This window comes from Platichthys flesus, chromosome 6, assembly GCF_949316205.1.
Source record: "Platichthys flesus chromosome 6, fPlaFle2.1, whole genome shotgun sequence".
NCBI classification, from domain to species: domain Eukaryota; kingdom Metazoa; phylum Chordata; class Actinopteri; order Pleuronectiformes; family Pleuronectidae; genus Platichthys; species Platichthys flesus.
In genome coordinates this window covers 21188481-21214144 of record NC_084950.1, presented here as the reverse complement: position 1 = coordinate 21214144, position 25664 = coordinate 21188481, and the positions used below count along the sequence as shown (strand labels likewise).

Here is a 25664-nt window from a genome sequence, read left to right as displayed (position 1 = left end):
AATTTCACAGCCAAGTAATCCAAAGTCCGAAAAAAGGGAGAAATATAGGAATGTCAGGGCACTCTCTATTATTCTATTTGACAACTGAGGCATCTCAAGGGCTCTCCTCTGTGGCGTAATGTGAGAGAAGCAGGATTTTCTCACCCTCATCTCTCTCCCTGTGACTCCTTTTAAATAATTGAAAGCCGAGCAAAGCCGGGCAATTCTGTCCCACTGAATGAGGGGAAATTCTTCTGTGGGCTCCTGCAGTGATACTGTTGAAAAAGCCAAAACAGCTTAGATTTGTAATATCTCCACAGCTGTGTGGCGTCTTGCCATTGTTGCATTGCTCATCCCCAGAGCTTTGCACAGAGGAAGTCTTTGCTGAGACATTCAACTGGTTTTCTGACATCGGCGCTTTTTTACTCCGATGGATTTGGGTTTCAGAGAGACTGGATTGATCGCACGTTGAGTCCCTCTGAACATTTTTTAATGGGGAGTTTGAGATTTCAATTGGTCCTTTGAAGTTACCCTGTCACATCTTTATTAGCTCCACAGAAAATTACCTTCTGTCTCCGTAAATTACTGCATTTGACAAAGCCCATTCCAAACAATAATTATAATGTTCAGCCATCATAATAGTAAGTGATTTTAAAACACGATATGTATCCAGCATGTAATCAATCAATATGCAGTCTTTTCACTGTATGCACTTGTAATATAGGGAGCACATTGATCATAATGATGACAGCCGTTTTAATGCAGCCTATCATTACTTTAATGAGTGCTTGAATGTGCTCAATTGGGAAAACGGGCATTTGATTACGCACAGCTGTGTTTTGGGAATTATTTATTTCTAGTATACGAGGCATAAGAGTTTCCATCGACTATTCAGACGTTGTTTTGCCCAAGGAACTGGAGCTTATCATTGTGAAGGTGTTCAGGATGTAATCACGTATAGTCTGAATTTTTTAAGTGGGAATAATGTTAGGCATTTTCTGAAATAATAATTGTAAAACCCTTTATTTTCTAATGAACAGTTATGCATACTGAAAAATAATTTATACAGTTTTCTTATCATTCAACAAAGTAATGCAGAGAAAAGAGGAAAGAAAGCAGAGCATATGAAGATGTGTTTCTGTCTAGGAAAGAGCTCAGTGTCTCAATGTGGATCCCATTCCCCTCAGGACCAATGGACCTTCATTGAGCAGTGAGCAAAGGCCGAGAAACTCAAACATCACAAACACAGCCTCTGAGTTGATTACAGCTCAGTCCGGTCCACAGTGGGGCTGCAATACACCCGGGAACGTAAGGGAAGATTTAAGTCTGTCAATAACTTCAATTGAACAGATAACAGATAAAGGGACTAAACTAACAGCACTGACACCTGGGAATTAGATCGCTTTGTGGTAAGACAGTATAAAGATCTCTAAGAACTGCAGCTCTCATTTCCATCATACACCTTTTACTCATCTTTTATGTATGACACATTTTAGATTCATCAAATTATGGACTTAATGGCCGGACTATCAGTGATTGAATATAAGAAGTACATTTATCTTGTTACTGTTCTTTAATACATTTTGTATGTATCTGTACTTCAATGAAGTAGATATATTTTCAGGTCTGTATTATTCTTGTATTAAATAGAATATACAGAAGGCACAGCGAGTGGTGTAGTCGGGCTGTTGCATTAGGGAATAGAATATACCTTGCAAGTTACTTTTAATACTTTAATCTTTAAATATATTCAAAAGTCAGCACTTATGAAATGGTGTTTTTGTAAAGAAATGACCAGAGTCAGCTCCCAGCAGAAGGACCTAATTGTCGGCAGGTGTCCCTGAGACGTCGTTGAGGATCCTCCAATCACATTAGAAAAAAAATTAAAACAATACCAATTCGCTGTAATTAACAGTGGGAATGTCTTGGGCGCAGAGAGCTACATCCCGAGGAAGCTCTTATTTGGCTGGCGCCCTACACCAAGCAGTAAATGTATTAAGACAGAAATGAATCCAATACAATTGAACGCTCACAGGTTATATAGGATTTTTGTTCTCATGATGTTAAGCGGGGGCACTGATATAAATTATAGCTGTAATAAATACCACAGAACTAAATGTATGCAATGTAATATGAATCACAATCATATTAACACAAACTAACGGGATCCTCCGTTTCTGGATCCAATTTTATGAGAGCAAAGCCAAACAATAGCAGATGTACCAACATCACACAATTTCAATTTCTTTTTTGTGTTATTTATGTACATGATGATGAACCTTTAACATCCCGGAGCTGACGTGATGGTTGGAGCTCTGGAAAACTCCTGAGACCAGAACCCAATAACAGAAGGGCAGATGGAGAAAATAATGAAAAATGAAGCTCACACTCACCTGCAGATATCTTGGAACAATGCTGACAAATGGAGGCAGCAGCCCGGCTGGGCCGTTTTCATCAGATCACGTTGTCTATCTTGCAATGGCAGCTGCCTCCGCTGCCCCATCAAATTTCAGCAGCTCGCTGTCCTTGAGGCAAGTACGCAGAAGCCAAATTATTTGCAGACTGGTTAGTCACTTCAAGGTGAAACAACAACTGAGCTCTCAATTATTTCACAGTGGCATATTCAGGCCTGACGTGAGGGAATTAGAAATAGGGCAGAATTATTGGATGGATCACCCCTTGCCTCCTCACCTATTCACCTTGATAATATTTTCCCAGATCACCTTGGTGATACATCTGGCTGCAAACAAACTGCCTTCCCAATAAAGGGAGCACGAATTATAGGTCCGGAATAGACGCTCCCCGGTGGTGGAGCCATTTTAGCAGCCTGCCAGAAAGATGGTTTTAATGGCAGACAGATGCAGTCTTTTGGCTGTCGCATTTTTGGAATTGGGAACTCATAACTCTTTCATGGGGTTGTTAAATAAATAAGGAGGTTGGATTGAGTCGCCTACAGAGACATGAGCTGTGGCATATGGCCCAGGCAAATATGGGCCTCAACAGATCCCCCTTTTTGATGCCATCCTGCTGCATGCTATAGCCACGAGCCAGCCTAGACTGTTAAACAATAGCAAGGCAGTTAAAGGCAAGTAACAGAGGAGAGTCAGGTGGCTTTGTATTTATTTTTTCAAGCAGCAGGGCTCAGGGAGTTGTTTATTTACCATGCAGATCTGTCTGCTCAACATCAAAGCAAAAGCTAAGTCCCCTCATGGGAGCCACACCAGACATAAACCTGTGAACCCAGAAGGATCAAATTTTCACCTACTATTGAACTTAAAGCACATTAAATACATATTAATATTATGAATATATAATATGATGGTGTACTTCTATTTATGACATCATATGATGTCATAAATAGAAGTAAACCACCCAAAACACCAGGAAACCATCTGCCATATTATCCAATGTGGGAGAATGTACAGTGAGTAGACGTCATCACCCCCTAATGATCCACTGTGGTATAGTAGTGGGTTACTTTTACTTTTAGTGAGTGACTTTTGCTTGATTATTCTTTGCTAATACTTATGTTTCTTTTATCATTTTCTTTGCTATAGTTGATGTTGTATCATAATGATTTTAGATTTAGTTTTAGATCATTTATTGTAGTTTACATTAAATGTCATTGTGCTAATTTGCTTCTTGCCTTCAATGTTTTATATATTTGTGTTTTTTGTGAAGGTTTAGAAGGTACAATACTATAATTATAATAATAACTGTTATTAAATCAATTAACTATTATTATTATTACTAAATCTACTTTTTCTACTTTCTACTAACCAGTCCCAGTAGCTGCTATTCCAGTGAGGGTCCCATAGGAAACAGAAGGTCACTATCACCTTGGGAACATCCAGAAAATGCAGTTGAGGATGTGCAGGCACAAATCCAAATGGGATCAGTGAAGCGGTGTCCCAGCTAACAATTATATAAAGTGGGCTTGCTGCTGTCTGGCTTATCTGGTAGCCCCTGTAACTTTATCAGTCAGTCCATGGGAATCGCTAACAAAATCAACGTTCATGTCAACGTTCAGACACGAAGCTCCTGGGCTTTGTTCCCCGTCTCTTCAGCAGCAGCAATCTGTCTAGCCACATGTAGTGTGGTCAGTCTTATTCACATAATGGCTGAATTTCCTGTTCTCAATCATATACATATGTATGAACAGAATTCATGTTTGTTGGGTTGTATCTGACAGAAGATACCAAATCATGTATGAAAGTGCCGGCTTTGTGGAAGTTTGTACAACATGCCAATTTAGTTGCTTGGTTTTTGAATTGAGTTTTGTTTGGGTTAAAGTGGTTTTCATCGGCGTTTAGCCGAGCGTCTGCCTGTTCTAATGAGGTATAGCATGTCAGTATTAACAGCTATTTTGTTTATGCTAAGGGTTTTTCCCTTTTGGTGTGAGTAATGTCCACTAGGTTGCTATAGACGGATGTAAACTTCTCTTTTTTAGGTCAATAAAACCACAACTGCTTCTTAAATAGGTCTTGAGGGTTAACTTAAGGAATATGGTGTACCATAAACCTGTACCCTGTATATTCAGTAATGACAGAACATCTGTAATAAGTCTGAGAACATCTGACGCGTGCAAATCTATTTACTTAATCCTCCTCTCATCCCTCTGGTTTTCCTTCATGGAGTACTTAGCCTGAAATCACTTTAAATGCAAAGGATGCTAACTGGACGGACAAATCACAAATGTTCAGTGCCTGACATGTGCAAATATATTGTTCCGTGTGAAATAAGAAGGAATTCTATTCGCACACATTTAGATCTAAATTTAAAGAACATTCAAACAAACTAGTGTGATACCCTTTGTGATCGGCACTTGCACCCAGCCAATTGCAGAGTAACCATGTAAGCCTTCCACAAAGAACAGTCAAATGATAAAAAATAAGCAGCCATTGGTGACTGTTGGGGGAATTGATGCTTTCAGACGCCCGAGTTAATGCTGTTTTGTTGAAAATTGTTTGCTGCTACAGCCTGTTTGCCTTAATGATGCGTGCAAATGACTATCTGCAGCAGACAAAGTTTTACAGCGAAGTAATAAACTCTAAACAACCACACCACTCCACGTTAAGCATGATAAGTTATACGTCTCTGAGCCGAACTCATCCCATCACATTAGTATAGTAGTCATTTCACTATTTAAAATAACATTAAAGCTGGTATTTCGGATTTCACCTTGTACATAAGACTTCAATTTGTGTCTGGGGGTTTCCAATTGGAAATGATTGTCTGAAAGAGATTATGAGATACAATATTCATATCATAACCAATGCTTATTCTAGGATTTGTATACATTACATTACATCTCATTTGACTGACGCTTTTGTCCAAAGCGACTTACAATTAGTACACTCAACATTTATGAGGGGCCATTTAGGGGTTCAGTATCTTGCCAAGGACACTTCGGCATGCAGATGGGAGAGAGTGGGGTTTGAACCGGCAACCTTCTTGTTGGAGTATGTATAAATTGTGAGTTATCAAACCCTCTACTATGTATGATTTCTAAAAAAAATCCATGTATTTAATTCAACTGCTCTACTGGGCTACAGCTTTACTCTTGAGAATATTTGTTTCATGTGACTATAGGTTTTTTATTGTATATTTTTTTACAACATGCTGTAAGGGATAGGTGCTGCATTTCATTAGTGGACTAGTGTCAGTTGCAACACATTACAGTATAATCTCTAATTCCATAGAGTAAGCTGTTTGATGCAGTTGCCTGATTTAAGTAATTAAAATGTAACCCTTGTGAATTAAATGGCATTTGATAGTTAGATGCTATGGCATTTCAAATACAATAAAAAAAACTTGATTTACAGTCCACTAATGCTTATTTCATTAGTTCAGTCCTGGGAATTTGACATATGTTTGACTGGCAGTTTGTAAAATAGAATAATTAGCATAAAGTAGGCAAAATAAACACATCCGTACCTCGTAGAGCTAAACAAGGCTTTAAATGGGGGTCTTTGATATGGATATGAGAAACAGCCAACCTGCCATGAGTGGGGATTCAACATCTAAACATGAATCTCAAGTGATTTACTCTTTATTTTAGGAATCTGAAGCGTCTGTTGTGTGACAGAGGCACCGCCAAAAGCAAATTCACACTGTTGTTTGCTTATATGAAGTGTTTCCCCCGTGTTGTGAAGCACATGGATTTTGATGAGTGCAAGGGACACCCAGAGGTGCGTCTGTATTTTCATGCTCAGTTGAGGAGAGGCGACTTGTCGCACGGTGTCAGAATCCATCAGTTTGTTCCTGACCTAGAATTTTTTAAGCACAGATCTAATATCTGAGGAATGAAAACAATGGATGTCTCCATTACTCCCCGAGGCTGTGAGGCCTCAAGAAAAGCTTCTCAGTGCTTCTATTCTGCCTGTCTTACTTCAAGTCACAAGATAAATGAGCATGCTTTGATACAGCTTGAGGGGGGAAGAGAACGGCATACGTCCCTGTAGAGTCCTAACAAAGGCAGCCAAGATGTGAAATAAAAGGGAAAGAGACCGAGATCCAAATTTATTGCAGAGCAGCACCATGTTTTATAAAACTAGGCTGTCCCAGTCATATCCCTGGTCATTTCCCGTAACCTTCAAAGTGTAACCTCATTTTCTAATGTTTTGCTTAGAGACTTTCCGAAATAAAAACAGTTGTTCAATGCAATGCAGCTACTAATGTTTGTTTCATTTTGAACTAAAATTAACTAATTACTTGACCAATTTTGTCTCTTTAAGATGACAAATGTGCAGCATAAATTAGTAATATTCCCTTTAAAGATCATCATGTCTGTGATCCTTCACTAATGGCGGCTAATTAATGTTTAGAGGCCAGGCAAGTAAACAAGTGAACTTCAAATCCCCCTGTAAACAAGCAATTACCACTGGAACATATTATATAAATTACCTTGCAGATTGCATCATCATTTAATGAGGAAATCAATCATATGAATCAAACATTAAATTGCTCATTTGGTCATTGACACGTGAAAATCACACCCACACCTTTGGCTAGACTTTAATTTGTGCTTGGTTGGCAAAGCGCTAAATTTCGCCTTTTCATAAATCTGGTAAAGGTGGTATGAGGAAATAAGTAATAAAGTCACAGTTTCACTATAGTGCCAAGAAGAGTTTTCTAATTGGTATGAACTAGCATTATCCGACTCCACAGATACACTGCAGCCTCTAATAAAACTCAGGTCTGTTATAAGCACCTCATTAAAATCAAGATAGGACCATAATGTGTTTAAAAAAGTCCATAGATTGTTTAATACAACATACCATATTCTCAACAATTCAACATCAACAAAATTTTGTTAATTAAAAAAAAAATCTGCATATTACCTTTATTGCACAGAACAATTTAAATGTATTTTCCATAGATTTATTTTTTTAGTATCTTTTTTTGTAAAAAGTTGGCTCGGACTACATGGTCAATATAGTCCAGGGTCAAAATTAAAAAAAAGGAATAACTGAAAAGAAAAAACAGAATCCCGGGTTCACTCGGGCCAAAAAAGGCTAGGTACAGTAGCCACACTTTGAACGAAGAGAGCATTCATTATCAGCAAGAGGGAGAACCATGAGCCATATCCATTGTTGTTTTTTTTCCTTTATGCAAAACGGATTACACCAAAGCTGCTTCATATTGCTCCGCGGGGTGAAAACATCTGCGTCCCTCCAACCATCTGCATATCAGTCCATAGTTCCAGGCCATTACTGTGTCATTGTCTGTAATGTCATCCATGGTAAATGACCTAGCCTTTATCGTCACACACGTTTGCAAAGCCCAGCAGTCCACAGTGTGTACTTGTAAAGGTAAGGCTGTAACATCGGGTTTGCGTATGCAGGACCAACTGGGAGCATAATATGTGGCAGTTCTTTTTTCCCCTCACAAACAATACACATTTCATGGGGAGTAGCAAACCTGTAAATGATCCTGGTGGGTAATATTTCCATGGCTTTAATGGGGGGGAGGGGGGTGGGGGTGGCGGGGCGCATTAGTAAATCACTGATTTCATCAAACAATCAAGAAAAATAACCCCACAACAAAAGGAAACATTCTACAGCTTGAGGAGCACATTGTGTCCAATGACGTGAGCACCCCGACTTTATTCCTCACAATCACGTTGAGCACGAAATAATACCATTACATAATAGTTTTTTTAAATGCAATTTCTAAGGTCAGGGATAAGCTTTTATAGTATCAAGGAACCAACGCCACCACACAGTTTGATGGCTGAACTGTGTGACAGATGTTGCATCTATTCTTGTTACAAAGTTGTTACAAATCATATCTACAACATCTCGCAATTCTCTCTGTATCATGCTCTCAATCTACGAGTGTGTACCGTCCGGGTTGCATCTGAGAACTGGAGGGAGAGTTACTCTGATCAGATACAGGGCTCAAAAGGCTACATCAGAGCATTTCCTCAATGTTAAAGTTTTAAATTAACAACTGGACTCTCCTCTACTTTTCATAACTAAAACCTGTCACATGAACTTTTCTAACAACGTAATTACTCTAACATACTTTAAAATCTTATTGTGCTGTATGGAGAATTGGTATTCATAGTAAAGGTGAGTTGATGCATCCCTTTGTCACTGAATCTAGACATTTTCAGAGCACTTACTCTTGTACATCATTCAGTTTTTCAGGTCACATGATGGCCAGTGTCAGGAGCGTCAGGCAAGCCAAAATACTGGGGGGGCACATTTAGAGCTGGGCTATGGACAATAAATATATATATATATATATTAGACTTTTGGTTTGGATTATTTCACTTAATGTGTTTTAGAGCAATGTTAAACTCCCAACTGATTTCAGGATAAATATTTATGAATATTTAGATTTAGATTACCATGTCAATTTAATCTGCCGTTATGTTTAATTAAAGAGATACTTGACACTAGCTTCTACATCTGCTAGTTTTCTTGAATATGAGCGAAATCTTGTCCATCTCACAACCCGCCTTCACTGTGAACCTATGAACTGAGGAATAAGCTTTCTTGACGTTTTTCTTAAGAATGAAAACATTTTCCTCTGCATCTTCACCTCAAGATATCACATGGAATACAGTGTTTTGCTAGTGGTGTCCACAAGCTTGAGACAGCTCTAACCAATGCTATATTGCATTTGACTAGCTAGTAGGCAAGAGGGCTAGACAACCATATTGAGCGATGGCTATTAACTATCTTGCAAAGCAAACAATGCAATATTTCTCAAATGCAGTCAAGTCTGAAAAACTAATTGCATTTTGTATGCAAATTTGAAGAATTGTTTATGCTTAACAAAGCACCACAGCAAAATACCATTGAGCTGTAGCCTATGTTTTCTAAAATGTTTTGCAACAAAGCCCTGTGCAGGAAAAACCCAATAACACAAGGACATGGAGTGTGTGATGTTTTGAGGTATAATCCATATTTCTTTTTATGATATATTATAAAAATAACTTATAAAAATAAGATTAAATCATTTGGTGAAGCATGTGCCCCCTAGTTTAAAAGGGCATGACGCATGTGACAGGTGTAAACTTTTTATCTAATCCCATTCCCTTTACTTTTTTGCTTAACAAGATGGTTACAGTTACAGTTTACATACGACAGTTTTGTATTTCCCATAATTATTGTTGTGTCATACTAACTCCTGTATTTCTACAAATTGCTGGGGAATGTAACTTCAACAGAGTTTATCATGTACTGTGACAGAGATATACATTTGATGGATCACAGTACAATCATCACTGTAAGAAAAAAATGGACACTATGTAGCACACAGCTTTCACAATTGAAACACTATTGAATTGTAATGATGTAATGCATCCAATTGGTATAAATGTGCTCATCAACCCATACACATCTCTTTCATAACTTGACATCTAACCTTTGAAACAAAAAACAAACTTTAAATAAAAAACACAGACAAAAACCGCAATGGCCAAATTATGATCTGCCCCTTGCATTCTGGCTGTTTGAAGTCTTTTTCTTTTCTGATATATTTTTTCCCAATATAAATCCACAGAAATATGAACCGCTTTTGACAAATCTGCTGTTCAATCAGTGTCCCCACAGGCCATGAAGAATCCACCAATGCCCTGTAGTACTGGGTGAGCTTTTATTCCCTCTCACTTGTGAAAGTCTCTAGTCCTTCAGGTTAGGAAAAACATATTACTCTGTGTTGACAGACCAGGATCCACAGGTTTGCAGAAGAGGAAAGAAAATGTCTTCTGTTCCATTTGTCTTATCGTTAAGTTCAAAATTAGTACCTCCTTTAAATCATTTTCATGTTGAACTTGCGAGGAGCATCCACTGTGCTGCTGCTCATGCCAGCGTCGGATTTCCTTGGCACATACTCGATCTCAATATTGTGTTTAGTGTTGCCTTTTCCTCTGCTCCAAAGGAAGAGCAGCACCAGACAAAACAAGACAACACCGAGAAAAGAGATGAAGCCCATTGTGGTCGCAATGATCAACGTCTTTATGTCAAATGGGAATGGGACATTGGCTCTTGTGCCATTAGCACCTGTTTCTGTGGGCTGGTTGGAAATGAAGGCAAACGTCTTATTGGGCTGGTGTGGCCAGTCGGGCGAGTAGCTATGGATATGCAGGTGAGAAAGGGAGGTGTCATTACCGCCTGCGTTGCTAGCTATACACACATATGTTCCATTGTCTTGAATCTGGGCATAACGCACCTCAAGGGTACCGTCTGGCAGCACGGAGAGCCTTCCGATTGTCTTGCTGGTGATGAACTTTTTTTGTGGGGATAGCCACATTATCACTGGAGAAGGATCTCCATCTGCTTGACAAGCAAAATGAACAATGGCTCCCTCGTCAACAAACTTCTGCTGGGGCTTGCGATCTCTAATCCTTGATTTGCGACATGTGAAGTAGTTCGGCTGCAGAACATCTGGGAAGTCCTTGAATTCTTTGCCTTGGACAAACTCGGGAGAGGCACAGGTGGGCTGTTGCCTGTTGAAGTTCAGTCGCCAGCGTCGTCTGAAAACCCATAACAGTCGGCAGTCACAGGCCAGGGGATTATCATACAAGGCGAGGGTTTCCAGGTTGCCGACTGAATGAAAAGCAGACTCCTCTAAAGTGGTAAGAGAGTTACCAGACACATTTAGAATCTTCAGGTAGTTCAGACCACGGAACGAGTAGGGCTCAATCATTGCCAGTCTGCCTCCCACCAGGTGGAACTCCTGCAGACGCAGAAGATCATGGAGCTTATTCCCCTCAATGGTATGGATAGGATTATATGAAAGATTAAGAAAGCGCAAATAAACCAGGTGCCGTAGGGCGACATAAGGGATTGTGGTCAGGTTGGCATTTGCAATTGTCAGGGAGGTGAGATTTAATCCGTACAGGCAATTAGGGGTCATGGTATCCAAGTATGGCCAGTTTGCTATTTCCAGCACTTTCAGCCGATAGAGCCTTTTAAAGGAGTAATCCCGTATCACATTGATATTGAGATGACGCAGCTTGAGAGTGATCAAACTGTGGAGGTGAGTAAACGCCTCTGTTGGCACAGAGGACAAGTTGCACTTCTCAAGACTCAAGTGCTCAAGGCTACTTAGGCCATGAAAAGCCCGGTGGGAGATGAAAACCAGATCGTTATCACCTACCTCTAAAGATCGCAGGTTGTACAAATCCTGGAACATATAGTCCAACAGGATGACAATTTTGTTCTCACTTATGTCCAGCTGTGTGAGATTGCTTAGGCCTGTGAAGACACCGAGCTGGATTAGCTTAAGCTTGTTGCTACGCAGCCCCAATGTCCGCAAGCCGTAGAGGTTGTTGAACGCTCCGGGTTCAATAGTGGAAATCGTGTTTTCACTGAGCTCCAGGTGTTCGAGGCTGGCAAAGTTGACAAACTCATCTGGGTTAATGGTTCTAATGCGGTTTTTGCTCAGATCCAGCAGTCTTGTTTCTGCAGGGATGCCCTCAGGAACTGTCATGAGCTTCTTGCGGTGGCACATCACAGAGCGCTCTTGAACATTGCACTCACAGCGGGATGGACAGCCTGTGGTGGAGCCAGACAGCACAGTGCCCAGCATCAGGATCAGAATGGGCTGCCAGCAAGCCACCAGGTAGCTGTGCCCAGTCGCTTCCCTGGCCACCATCTTATCGGTTACCTGGGGAGACACATAGATAAGCAGAACATTTAGAAGATTAAATCACTCCTGTGTGACACTGACGATTTCGACAACCCAATCCAAAGGTCTGTTGTGAATCTTTTTTTAAGGCAAGGGGATATTTCATTGCAGAATGCAATACATTTAAATGCATCAGCTCAAACGTGGACAATAGAAGGATATTCAAATGAGATATTATGGCCTCCAGACCACTGAGCTATGGGCTGTAAATTCAGCAATTTCTCATCACATGTGGTCGACGTGACGGACAGCAGTATGAAATGACATAGATGTGAACTCTTATTATAACTCTTCCCTTTGGCTATTGTGTCTATTTTCGGCAAGTTAGTGCTGCAATAATAAGTGCTAAAAGGATGGCATTCTCATGTGACACAATTCCTAACAGAACAGAGAATAGGATTCCTGCTGCAAAATTGATGCCACGGACACAAGATGAATGGAGATGGGTGGCTACAAGGAATAAGGTATGTGTTTGCATAATTGAGTGTGCTGACAGTTTCAAATTCTGCATTGTTCACTTTGTGCACAAAGCTTCCAAAGGGTATTTCAAATACAAGTTGCTGCTGCAGGTTTTTCAGCATTCTATCAGACCCATTTATGATGTAGAAGAGGAGGTAATGAACCTAGCTAGAAAATCACAGGCCAAATGCTCCTGGTAAATTACATATATCTGGCACTGCACCCTCATTTTGTCTGCTGTGGAATGCTGAGCACCATTTCCACTGCACACCTTGCACACGATCAATCAGTCAATGCTATCACCCTGATATGAAGTGAAGGGACACGGCTTCAAGTGGAATTAACAGCATTTTTCAGATAGTAATCCAATTCATGCTGTGTCCCAGACACATCTGCTGAGAACATCTGTGGTTTGCTCTGTCTTTTTTCACCCCTGCTCTTTTCTTTGTGCTTCCAGTCTGAATTTTGTGCGCGGGCAAAAAAACGGTGGGGGGTGGAGCGGCAGTAGCAGGAGGATGCAATCAAAGACGGATGGTGACAAGTGTGATGTATGTGCTCTGGCTGACGCGTGGCTCATGCAATCTTTTATGATAAAATATAGACCACACAGCACCAGGGAATTGGATACAGAGGGATAAATACAGGCTTTAAGAGCAAAAAAAAAACAAACCCTATTTAATTTGAAATACCATCTGTTAGTGTGCCTCCTCCCTTACAGCTAACAGTGCAATCAACAGCTCAGATGATCAAAACAGAGTTTCCAGCTTTCTGCAAAAATGGAACCAGTTAAATTCAAGCATGAAAATTAACATGTAGCTAACTATTCATGTATGTCCAACCAGCTACTTTATTTCATTAAACCTGTTTAACTTCTTAAATCTATTTAACCCTGATAAAATAGTTTTGATTAATACACAGCATGTTGCTTTCTTTTCATTACTACAGTCCTATTCAAAACATTGTGTGCATGGTGATAGAGAAACGTGCCTGTTTGTATCAGTCGAGCCCCGACATGGTCTATAGGGATGTAGAGAGTAGGAGAGTATTCCTCAGTGATACATTAGCAAAATAATTGATGACAACAATGATCCATTGTTGCACAGACAGGGAACATCCTCCTAAGACAACAAAAAGTCCACTGAAAGTGCCTCATTTTCCACATATCCACCTTTTGAGAGCGGACCATCTCAAATAAATTGGAAACACACTAAAAAACTCTGTGAATTCAAAGTAACATGTACAAATGAAATATAGAATCTGCCTCTCTGTAGTATTTTCTGGAATTTGCTTCGATTGACTCAATGTGCAGACATATGGCTTAAAAATACAACATGATGCAACTTCCTCCAATAACATACAGTTTATGATTAAGAAATTGTTTCTCCACATCATACATTTCATCTCAATAAATATATACAATAAAAATAAAAAAGTAAGGTCATTCAGTTAATATGGTTTATTAAACTATTTAAATATTATTTGAGTTAAAACATTTCTCCTTAAAAACAATTCACGCAGTAAAAATTTGGTAAGAAAAGTCATTAAAATATGCAATAATTAAGAATTTGCCCGAGGCCATTCAATTTCGGCTTTTAAGGCCAAAATGTTTGTTATGTGTGGGACGATGTGTGAGTCTGTGGGAGGTTACTTTTCCTCACTGCCTGGATCCTACGTCTCCTTGTGGAAAGCCCTGAGGAGGTATTTAATTAGCACTAAAAGGACAATATTTCTACAGAACCAAATGGAGGTGGGGGTTTTATTTACTGACATAATGCAGGCAAGAAAAAAAAACTCACATCTAATTCACACTCAATTTAAGACATGTCTCTTGGGAGCTCCTGTCTATGTGTGATGGCTGTTTTCAAACTACATAGCATTTTGCCATAGGTACACAGCTTCATCTCTTGTTTTAAATGTGTCTTTGAGGTTGATTGCGAAGTTGACACATGGCGCGTCTTCCTTAATCACATAAGGTTTTTTGAAGGATGATATTGTACCTCTTTGTGCTTCAGCTCATTTCAAACACCTTATCACATATGGCAGAATAAGACTGTAAGGAAGGAGGAGGAATATGCATTACTATGGTTGACATGGCACTGCCATAGTGGTCACCACTAATAACTTTTTCCCCAGGGGATCGACAGTCAGCTGGACATCAGACTTAAAAACGGGGGGTTTATGAGTGAGATTTACTTTACTCAAATTTCATGTGATTTCCTCAAAGGTCAGAGTTCAGATTGGGGAATAGATGATACCATCTGTAATCAAGGGAAACCAAGTGATTTCAAAACAGGCAGAGATGATGGTGTGTCGGAGATCAGAGACCTGCGCCGCAGCCTGCTGTGCTCCTTGTTGCCTTCAGCTATACTAAATCATTCTTATTCTGTAACCCACATTGATCAAGTCGGTGCTGAGCGCTGTTAGATGGAGTAGTGTGGGGCTTTGTGTGGCATACTAAGACACCTAAGAAGGAGTGGCCTTTTCACAGTCTCAATAACATCTGTCACCGTCTATCATGTGACTATCACATATTGGATATCAGTCTATGAGATCGTATTGTCCAACTTTATTACCAGTGACACTGAAACGCAATCAGGAAAAGAATCAAATCATTATCCCTCGTTGGTAAAGCTCCATAACTGCAGCAGGTTATAGACGCCAGTCAAGGCATCTCAATGAGTCCTTGGAGTCCTACACACGGGGGAAATGGCCACAAAAAACAATACACTTCACTAAAGTATTTTAAACAGCTGTTATGAAGGGGGGATGTTTTCCTAAAGCTTTTACAATCCCTCCCTCAAATTGTGCGCAGCCCAGACATGCAATGCACGTGACTTAGGCGGCAAATACGCAGAGAGACGAGTAAAGACAGGGAAACATTAAGATGAAGTGTGTCATCCAATGGGTTAACATCCACAGCTCTGTTTTGTTAATGATCTGTTGTTATCGTTTCCTCACAGGCATGTAGCCTGAATGCAGTTCCTCAGTCCAATCAGCACTCCAGTGAGCTCCCAGAGAATTACATTAATTGAGGTGAAATGAGAGGGGGCGTGCTTCTGAAAGGAAAAAATGCGGTTGAGGATAAGTAAGACAACGGTGCACAATAAATGAAGACCCGCTGGTCCAACACCAGTAATAACTAGATCAGTGAATGGTGAGATTAACGCCTTTATGACAGGATCCACTGGGATCCCAAAGATGTTGCTTGGCTTCTTTTTTTTTTTTTAACAATTTATTTATTTCAATTTTTCAAACAAACAACAGTGATACAGGGCATCAAATCCCTGCCCCCCCCCCCCACCCCCACCCCCACCCCATGGGCCAGAGTGGAACGAAAAAGGACAACAGCAATAACCACAGCAACAAAAAATAAATAAAAAAATAAAAAAAATAAATAACAAATAAAATAAAATAACAACAACATCAGCGAAGATAATACTGACAAATCAAAACAAAAAAAGATAAAATAAATTAAAAAATAAATAAATTTAAAAAAAAATACATTAAATAAATAAACAAAAATAAACCATAACAAAATCCAGATCACACACAATGTAACAACATAACAACAGTCCCATTCAGTGTATCCAGTCCTATCTCAATATTGACCACCCGTGTCACGCCCAGGAGCAGCTCCACTGTGTAGGAATGCCACAAATCCTCCCCAACACTTATCAAAAACTGATGGCCTCCCCCTGAGACCACATAAAATCTTTTCTGATGGTAAATATGATGAGAGCTCTTTAAGCCACAAGGAAACACCAGGGGGGTCCTCACTTTTCCAGTTGATAGCTATGCATTTATTAGCTGCAATCAGGGCTAATCTGATAAAACGAGTGTTGACTCTCATATTAATTGGTAAAATCAACAGGTCCCCCAATAGTGTCAGCCGTGGATTGGCCGGGATTTCCACCCCTACAATTCTTTTAACAATGTCAAAGATAGAGCTCCAGTACTGCTCCAAACAATCACACGTCCAGAACATGTGAAGAAGGGATCCTATTTCAGTCTTACACCTAGGGCAGAATTCAGAGTAGTTACTACTTATCTTATGGAGACGATGAGGAGTCAAGTAAACCCTGTGTATAAGATTAAACTGTAATAATTTGTGTCGGCTGTTATAGGAGAATGATTGAGAGCTACTACAAATCTTCTTCCATTCAGAGTCCTCAAAGGCATAATCAATGTCTGTTTCCCACTTAAGTTTTACCTTCAAAGCTGTATTTTCTGACAGGCTCATTAGTCTGTTGTAAGCATAGGATAAAAAGCCTTTAGAGTTATGCTTGTCTCGCATCATACTGTCTATCTCAGAGTCCTCTAAGGGGGTAAGTTTCCCACCTTGCTGTACCCTAATGAAATCCCGGACTTGTAAGTATTTATAAAAATGAGCAGAGGGGAGCCCAAAAGAGAGCTTCAGTTGCTCCAAGGATCTCAAATTATTGTGCTCATATAAGTGTCCAAAGGTGCATATACCTCTGCTATACCACTCTCTAGTAATACCATCTCTCAAAGCCCCAGGTAAGGCTGGGTTAAAATGAAATGGAGTAGAGCCATACAGTGTGCGAACACTATGGGACTTTGCTCTAATTTCATCCCAGATTTGTGATGTAAATTTTATCATTGGATTTGAGGATACAGGTTTTTGCTTGTGATAAGAGTTAATAAATGGAATGCTACACAAAGCTTCCGCTGTATGAGACTGTTCAATCTGTTTCCAAGCTGGAGGGTGTTCTAAATCTTTAATCCAAGTCCAGATAGCTCGGGATTGAGCAGCTAAATAGTATAGCCGAAAATCTGGTAAATTTAGCCCTCCCTGTTCAGGGGGCCGACAGAGTGTTTTGAGCTTGACTCTGGGAGTTTTACCATTCCACAGAAATCTAGATATCAGTCTGTCCAGGTTTTTAAAGAAAAATTTCGGAATTGGTGTTGGCAGTGCTTGAAACAAGTAAAGAAATTTGGGTAAAATATTCATTTTAATACAATTTATTCTTCCAATTAGGGATATGGGAAGAGACCTCCATCTGTCTAGGTCTGCTTCAACTTTTTTAAACAGGGATTCATAGTTGAGAGAGTAAATCTGATGTAGCTGGTTGGATATTTGCAGACCAAGGTAGCAAATTTTACAGGGGTCCCAATGAAAGGAAATGTCTCCTCTTGATAATCCCTGAGCAGCTGGGTTAAGAGGCATCATCACACTTTTCTGTTTGTTTATCCTGTACCCCGATATGCAGCTATATTCCTCTAACAGGGTGCAGAGGGCAGGTAGCGACGTCTCCAAATTAGTCAAATACAGCATAATGTCGTCGGCATAAAGCGAAATTACGTGCTTTCTGTCTTCGACCATAACACCTTCTATTACAGGATGCGTTCTAATAGCAACTGCGAGGGGCTCGACTGCCAATGAGAAGAGGAGAGGGGACAGGGGGCAGCCCTGGCGAGTGCCGCGTGACAGGGTAAAAAGTGATGAGATGTCAGCATTTGTTCGAATCATTGCTGATGGATTAAGATAGAGTATTTTTATCATTTGTATCAAATTTGGACCAAAATTCATTTTTTCTAAAACTGCAAAGAGATAGGGCCATTCTAAACGATCAAATGCCTTTTCAGCATCTAATGAAAGAGCAACGGCCGGCGTGTTGATGTTTTTGGCGCAGCAAATTACATTGAGGAACCTACGAATGTTGTCAGAGGAAAAGCGATTCTGAATGAAGCCAGTCTGATCTTTATATATGAGGTCGGGTATCACTTTCTCCAGCCTGGTAGCTATGACCTTGGTGAATACCTTATATTCTGATGAGAGAAGAGCTATGGGCCTATAGGAACCACAGAGTTTTGGGTCCTTACCAGGTTTCAGCAGGACAATAATCAGAGCCTGTTCTAGAGTTTTAGGTAGTTGATGTATTTCAAGTGAGTGTTTGAACATATCCATTAGCGGTGTTATTAAATTAGATGCAAATGCTTTATAGAAGTCCATAGAGAACCCATCTGGCCCTGGAGATTTTCCTGCCGAAAGTTTACCAATTGCATTCAAAACCTCCTGTTTAGTAATATCTGCCTCTAGGCTCTCCCGTGTCCCCATCCCCAACCCCGGAGCGTCCAGCCCCTCTAAGAAGCCAATCAGTTTATGAGTATCGACCCCCTGAGAGGAATACAAGTCAACATAGAAGTCCTTAAAAATGTCATTAATACATTTGGGATCATGGACTATTGTGGCACCATCCCTGGTCTTGACTGAGGGGATGCATCTAGAGTTTTCTTCTTTTCGGATCTGCCAGGCTAATAATTTACCACTTTTATCGCCATGTTCGTAACATTGTTGTTTCGTTCTAGCCATAGCATTCTCGATCACCCTAGTGGTTAGCAGATTATATTCAGTCCTCTTGATGTTTAAAAGATCTAAAGTCGTATCACTATGAGTCTGAGAGTGTTCCCTTTCAAGATTCCTAATCTCTGATTCAACTGTTTTGGTTTTCAGCATGTATTGTTTTTTTTTCCATGATGTATAGCTTATAGTCTCACCTCTCACATAAGCTTTTAAGGATTCCCAAACAGCTGTTGGCGAGGCAGTCCCTTTATTAATGCTAATAAAACTGTCCATTCTATCACTAATAAGTTTAACATAATCTACATCGTTAAGTAGGTGTGTGGGGAATCGCCAAATTCTAAAATTACTAGTAGCGTTCTTTTGGGCCATCTGGAGCATGAGAGGAGCATGGTCCGAGTGAGTCATAGCTAGATATTCACATGAGGATATAAGGTGAAATCTGTCAGCATGAGTAAGAAAAATATCAATTCTAGAGTAGCTTTTATGAGCATGTGAGTAGAAGGAATACTCACGTATTGACTTGTGTTTATCTCTCCAGACATCTACAAGTTTGAAATCAGCCATTTCTTTTTTGAGAGTTTTCGCTGCTTGAGACAGAGTTTTGGGGTTAGAGGATGATCGATCTTTGGATGGATCCAGGACTAAATTCATATCACCACCTATGAAAAGTTCACTAGCATGACAAGTTAGTGTGAAAAATAAACTTTGGAAAAATTGAGGACAGTCGTAATTTGGGCCATATATATTAACTAACGTGATGGGTTCACCTGATAGGGAGCCTTTAAGTATCAAGTATCTGCCCTGTTTGTCTTTTTCAACATTATCTACTTGTAGAGGGACATTTTTACCTATCAGCGTGGCGACACCTCGGGATTGGGATTTGAAGGAGGAGTAGAAGGTCGGCCCTTGCCATTGGCGTGTTAGTCTAGCATGCTCAGCATCGGTTAGATGAGTCTCCTGTAGAAGAGCTATATCTATTTTATGATTCTTAAGAAAGTTAAGTACCTTTCTGCGTTTTGACAAATCATTGATGCCATTAGTATTCCATGTCAAAAACTTAAAAGCTACCGCTGTCATTTTCCCCCCCTAGATATCTATTTCTCCTATGAGGTGACGTAATGTCCAGAAACAGGCAATAAATCCAGGCTATTGTTTTATCTAATGGATACATTTCTATGTCTTGTGTACAGAGTAAGAATGTAGAAGGAATAAAAAAAAAAAAAAAAATAGACTAAACAGAAAAAAAACAACAAAAAAAAACAAAAAACAAGAAAACACCCCTCTTGCCCCACTCCCTCCCCAACTGAGGAAGTGCTGAACCCCTAATCTTCCTGACGCTTTCTTAACGCAGCTGAAACCTATATTGCTGCGTCATTGAATGGTGCCTAACCTCCTTAAAAATCAAGTAATCTATTAGCCATTAAGCCAAGTTCACACCAGAAAACTACAACTAGCCTATTTAAGGTGAGGGAACAATGTATGTAATAACAATTACCCAAAACAACGTCAATATACACAAGTAAGACCATGTCTGCATTTGTGCTTCAAACATAGTTTAAAACACAAATGCACCCCCCTAGTAACCTACTCACCTCTGGGGTCCGCGATAAAGATGAACAAGTTTGAACAGTGTCCAGAAGGAGAGTGACAGCCAGGTTACAAGTCCAAAACGATGCCAACGGCAGACATGCAGTTTCTCCAGAGAACACCGACACCGCGTCGGAGCAAGAACAAAAATCCTCTGGCCAAACAGGTCCGTGTCATTCAAGCACTGTTGGGCGGTAAAATTGCACCAGCTGGGGAAATAAGTTTCTTCGGCCACCGGAAGTCAGTCCTGTCCATCTGCCGCTGATATAAGTCTTTGTAGATCACGGAACAGGGTCAAGATGCGTAATCCAGTTTACCTTGTAGTAAGTTAGATTTATGGCAGCACATCTGGGTGGTATCTCTTCAGATAATTTTCAGCAGCCTGTGGCGTTGTGAAGGTGCGCCGTCCCCCCTCCAGATCCATTATGAAAGTGGTTGGATGCAGCAGCCTGAAGGTGATGTTCTTTTCTTTGAGTTTCTTTTTCAGAGGTGCAAAGGCTTTCCTCTTCTTGTACAGGGCTGTTGACATATCTCTGAATATCATTATGGCCGAGTTGCCATATTGTAGCGAACGTTTGTTTCGGGCTGCCTCGGTGATCTTGACCGTGTCAGAGAAGCGGAGCAGCCGGATCACAATGGCGCGGGGTCTGGCGCCGTCTGTTGGGCGTTGTAGCAGAGACCTGTGAGCACGCTCCACTTCAAAAATTTCCCCTTCTAAGTCAAGCATCTTGGGTAGCCATTCTCGTATAAATGCTACCGTGTCCTTCCCCTCCACTCCTTCTGGAAAGCCGACCAGCCTCAGGTTCTTCCTACGGGCTCGGTTCTCTTGGTCATCCAGTTGTTCCCTCAGGTCACTCAGTTCACCGTCCGTAGTTTTTTTGTAGTCATCCAACTCACACTGCATGGCGGCTAGCGCGTCTTCAAACTCACATTGCTTCCCCTCGATGCTCTTTACTCGGTGTCCAATAGCTTCGTTGTCATTGACGATCTTTTCCATTGTTTCAGAAAGCCTGTTTAAACGTCCCTCAATCATGGACTCGATCCTATTTATTCCTTTCTCCATTTCAGAGATGAACCACTGAGGCGCGTTCTGTGGAGGCTGGTCAGCTAGCCCGCCGCCGCTGCTAGCACTCATTGACGGCACTTGCTTGTTCTTCTCATCTTTGTTTCCGTCGTTCTTTTTCGGTGGCATGGTCTCGTTTTCAGTGTTTCCACTTATTAGAGCACGGTTATCGTTGAGTTGACTTGGTGAAAAGTCGGCAGAAGGCCAATGTCAGTAAGCTAGTAAGCGGAGCACGGCACCATGCGTCTGCTTCCTAAGCTTCCATAACCGGAAGTGATCTTGCTTGGCTTCTTGAAGAGGATGTAGCCCTATGCTCCTTCTACAATAGATGGCATTACAGCAGTCACTTCATCGGTGGATGTACAATCCTAATTAAATGGACGACAGGTACGATTTTCACTTTCCCTTTGCACCGAATGACAATGTGAGGGTTCACACGTTCAGCTCCTGCCCCATTTTAGTCATCAGATCAGGTTAATTGGAAAGTGTAAATTGCATATAATTCTCTCTCTGAGGTGTTTTTCTTCTATGAGGGTCACTATTCCTTTGATTAACTTCCTTTAAGACATTTGGCTCCCCATTAAACAAGTTGAATGCACCCACTTGTTGTAAATTATTGATTGCCTGGTGTGGCTTTCACATACAATACGCTACTGCTTCCCTAAATCTCCCTCTGTGCATCTGAATGAGTCTGTCTATCATCATTAAGTTCTTCACAATAAGCACATTATACACAGGTAGGGAGGGGCATTGTTAAGACCTAACCATCGCCCCGTGCTTTAGTTTACCTGTCACCAACCATCACTCCTGAGCCCTGTTAAATACCATAGTCAAACACCTGTAAGCTTCTGGGAAATCCTTGAGATGATGCTGACGTTATCTGTAGCACAAAGTGTTAAAAACCTTTAATGCCCATTCCTCTGTAAAATTGCTCAGTCAGCTGCTAGACTAATCCTGAATGGACGGACCCGGCTGCAGGAATTTATTTACTGTTCCTACATGACTTTGATAGGCTATCCAGTAGAAATTGCAAGGCTTTTACAGGTTTTTAGAGGTAAGCAGATGTCCCTATCTCCAATTTAATATTTTAGCAGATGTAACTCATATTTTAACGGCATTAACTTTCAACACTGCAGTTTTGTATTTTTTTCATTATTTAAAAATGAATCAGTTTAATTTTTCTTGAGATAATATTAGATAAACTGCTTCTTAAGATGCTTACTGATTCAACTTTCTCTTATAAGAAGCAGCTTGGACTTTTAACACAGAACATGTATATTGACAGCCACACTTTGCCCAAAATCCATCTTAACCAGGAGCGGTCTGACCTTAAGCTCCCCAAGTAAGCTCACTTTCACACTGCTTTGGGGTCGCTGCGCAGAATTTTGAGAGAAAGGTTACCTTTGTGTCATTGAGAAGCTAAGCCGCCTGTTGGGATTGCTGGCCGTGGCCTGGCCTGTGAAATGGCAGGGCTTAAATGTAAGCCAACGCCCGACAGATGGACGGCAAAGCCCTAATCCAGGCGAAGAAGCTGGTTGGTGCAACAAGGTGCAGAATTCCAACAGTGGCCAGCTGTTGTCCCGAGGAAACTCTGTCATGAATCCTGTCAACATGTCCCACCTGAACTTCACCTCCGGGAGGGGTCATTTAGTGGCTCTTTGCGGGTCCTCAGCTTACTAATGCTGCACGGCTACAAATATATTTAATTAGAGGATATCTCATTTAGAGGGACTAGGACAGTAGCCCTTGCACACAGACAAGTTAAAAGAAGAATTTTAGGTTGTTCTGATTTAAATTAATGGGGCAGACAAAAAATATTTGTACAGGGCCATGCTTATTTTCATTTTTCTCTGATGTACTCAGGTCTCTCACAAAAAATATTGATTATTTGAACGTTTTAATAATGAAATGTTATAAAAAAAAATGTTCACTATAATAATTCACCTGAATCACAAACTATGGCAAACAAATTTGAATTAAATTGCAAAAAATAACCTACGACTGTAACCTTTCAAGACATCAGGCTGCACTGCAAGACTAACGTACTGGATAGACTTCATTAGCTTTAGCAAGACGTCCCTATTAACCTTGAGACTGAGTGGATACCCTTTACCTGCACATATGTATTTAAATACCTGGCTTGTAAGAGTAAAATAAAAGGTTAATATGAGCGATGCAAGAGTCTTATATAAATTCTTAATTTTCTGATCCAAAAGTGATATTGTCACTTGTAAGGGCTATTGACCCTCTGCTGTGACCTTACTGAGTTTTGTGGGTGAAAACAGTCAATACAAAATATTATTGTTGAAACTCTGAAAGTTACATTTCATTATTCCCAAGCTCATCCAGCCTCCCCCCTCTCAAATAGAACCCCATAGATGTGGTTCTGTGTGAGAGAGGGACATTGCCTCCCTTTGTGATGTTCCATCATTATTAAGCTCATTAGCCCCGTCTCCCCAGCTCTGTTCGGAGAATCACCATGAATTTTTTGCTCTTAAGGAGACGTGTTTTCAAAGAGGCGCGGCCTCCAGAATGTCAGACTTTTATAAAGTGGATCCAGGAATGCGGAAGGACGCTGATCAGTGCTCGCTAATGAGAACCCGCCTTTCTTTCACAACATCCAGCTAATGGAAAGAAGCCAGCCAACAGTGTGTTTAGAGGAATTAAAAAACCAGACCTCATTTCCCCATGAAAACTAAATTTGACTGATATCAAGACTGGTTTGGCAGTGCAAACTTTTCTATATATTTTCAGCATCTGGCTACATTAGATCTAAATAAAAACAACCACAGGAAACTATATGCTGGTGAAAAGAGGTCAAAATATTGTATTCATTGTATTTGAATGAATCATAATATTTATCTTTTTTTTTATTTACCTTTATTTGATTTCACCTGTGAAAGGATGAAACCTGTAAAACCAGTGAAATATGAAAACATATAGTCTGTATCAAACTACTCAGCTACCTTATATCCAACATATTCAATTTATTACTTGTATAACCTTGATCAAAAGTCTTTAAAGTGCCTCCGAGGTAAAGAATAAAGTTCTTACATGACTTTCACTCTTATTAACCTTGTCTACAATTGTATTATATCATATTTTTTTAATTAAAAACTCAGTAAAGGGAACCATGGTTCACAGTTTCAACAAAAGCATTTTCTACGTGGACTCACAGTACTGATCTTCTGAGCTGAATGCTAAAATCCTGCGGCTAATATGATCATTACAACAACGCCAACATGTTGATGTTTAGCAGGTGGACTGATCAGTGGGTTGTCCTGATCATTTGTCTTTGGTTGTGCAGTTATCGCTTCATAAATCAAGGTCAAGAATATTGACTGACCCGATGACGGCATTGTACAAAAAGGAATTTGATCACCAAAATAAGGACAAGTCAATTTTCACTGTCTTTTCCAAAATTCAAAAACAAAACACTCTTGGTCTCATTAAATACAGATAAAACATGCAAAGATTTAAAGGTTCAGTGTGTAGAATTTAGTGACATATAGTGGTGAGGTTGCACATTGCAGAAGAATATCCCTCACCTTACCCACCCCTTCTAAAAATTAAAGAGAACTGGTGGCATAATTAATTCGTCATAAAAACTCAAAAGCTGTTTAGTTTGTCCAGTTCGGATGACTGTAAAAAACATGGCAGCCTCCTTAGAGAGGACCTGCGCCGGATATAGATATAAAAAATATTTAAATATAAAGGGTCCATTCTAGGGTAAAGAAAACAACAATTCATACAATTTAGATGAAACCCAACAGTGAAAACATCTCTAGGATTATTTTATATAAAATGTCTACCAAAAATACCTTTCACCTAAATCGTACACACTGCTACCTTTTTAAAGTATAAACCAATTACTCTGGACATACAGTGCTCGGAGTGGGGGACATATTTATTTTAACAGGCCAACTGAAGTGTTTGGGCACAAAGTCAGTAAACAGAACAGCTACACTGGGAAAGGTTGAGCTCCCCCAGAGAGAGGTGCTGGAATGGCAGTTTCCTTTTTTTCCCCTTAAGGCTGAGAGAAAATGCTTGTCAGGCAACACACACATGCACACATTCACACACACACACACACAATGCTGCCAA

The 25664-nt window shown here is 40.2% G+C and overlaps 1 protein-coding gene across 1 annotated transcript in view; it reads right to left on the bottom strand.

Moving 5' to 3' along the window:
- Nucleotides 1-7221: 7221 nt before the first annotated feature.
- Nucleotides 7222-25664, bottom strand: part of lingo1a (leucine rich repeat and Ig domain containing 1a) — a 33677-nt gene continuing 15234 nt past the window's right edge. Inside the window, exon 2 of the mRNA XM_062390644.1 lies at nucleotides 7222-12105. Within this exon, the coding sequence (XP_062246628.1) occupies nucleotides 10246-12093 (1848 nt within the window). The 5' untranslated portion in view covers nucleotides 12094-12105 and the 3' untranslated portion in view covers nucleotides 7222-10245. The remainder of the gene's footprint in view (nucleotides 12106-25664) is intronic.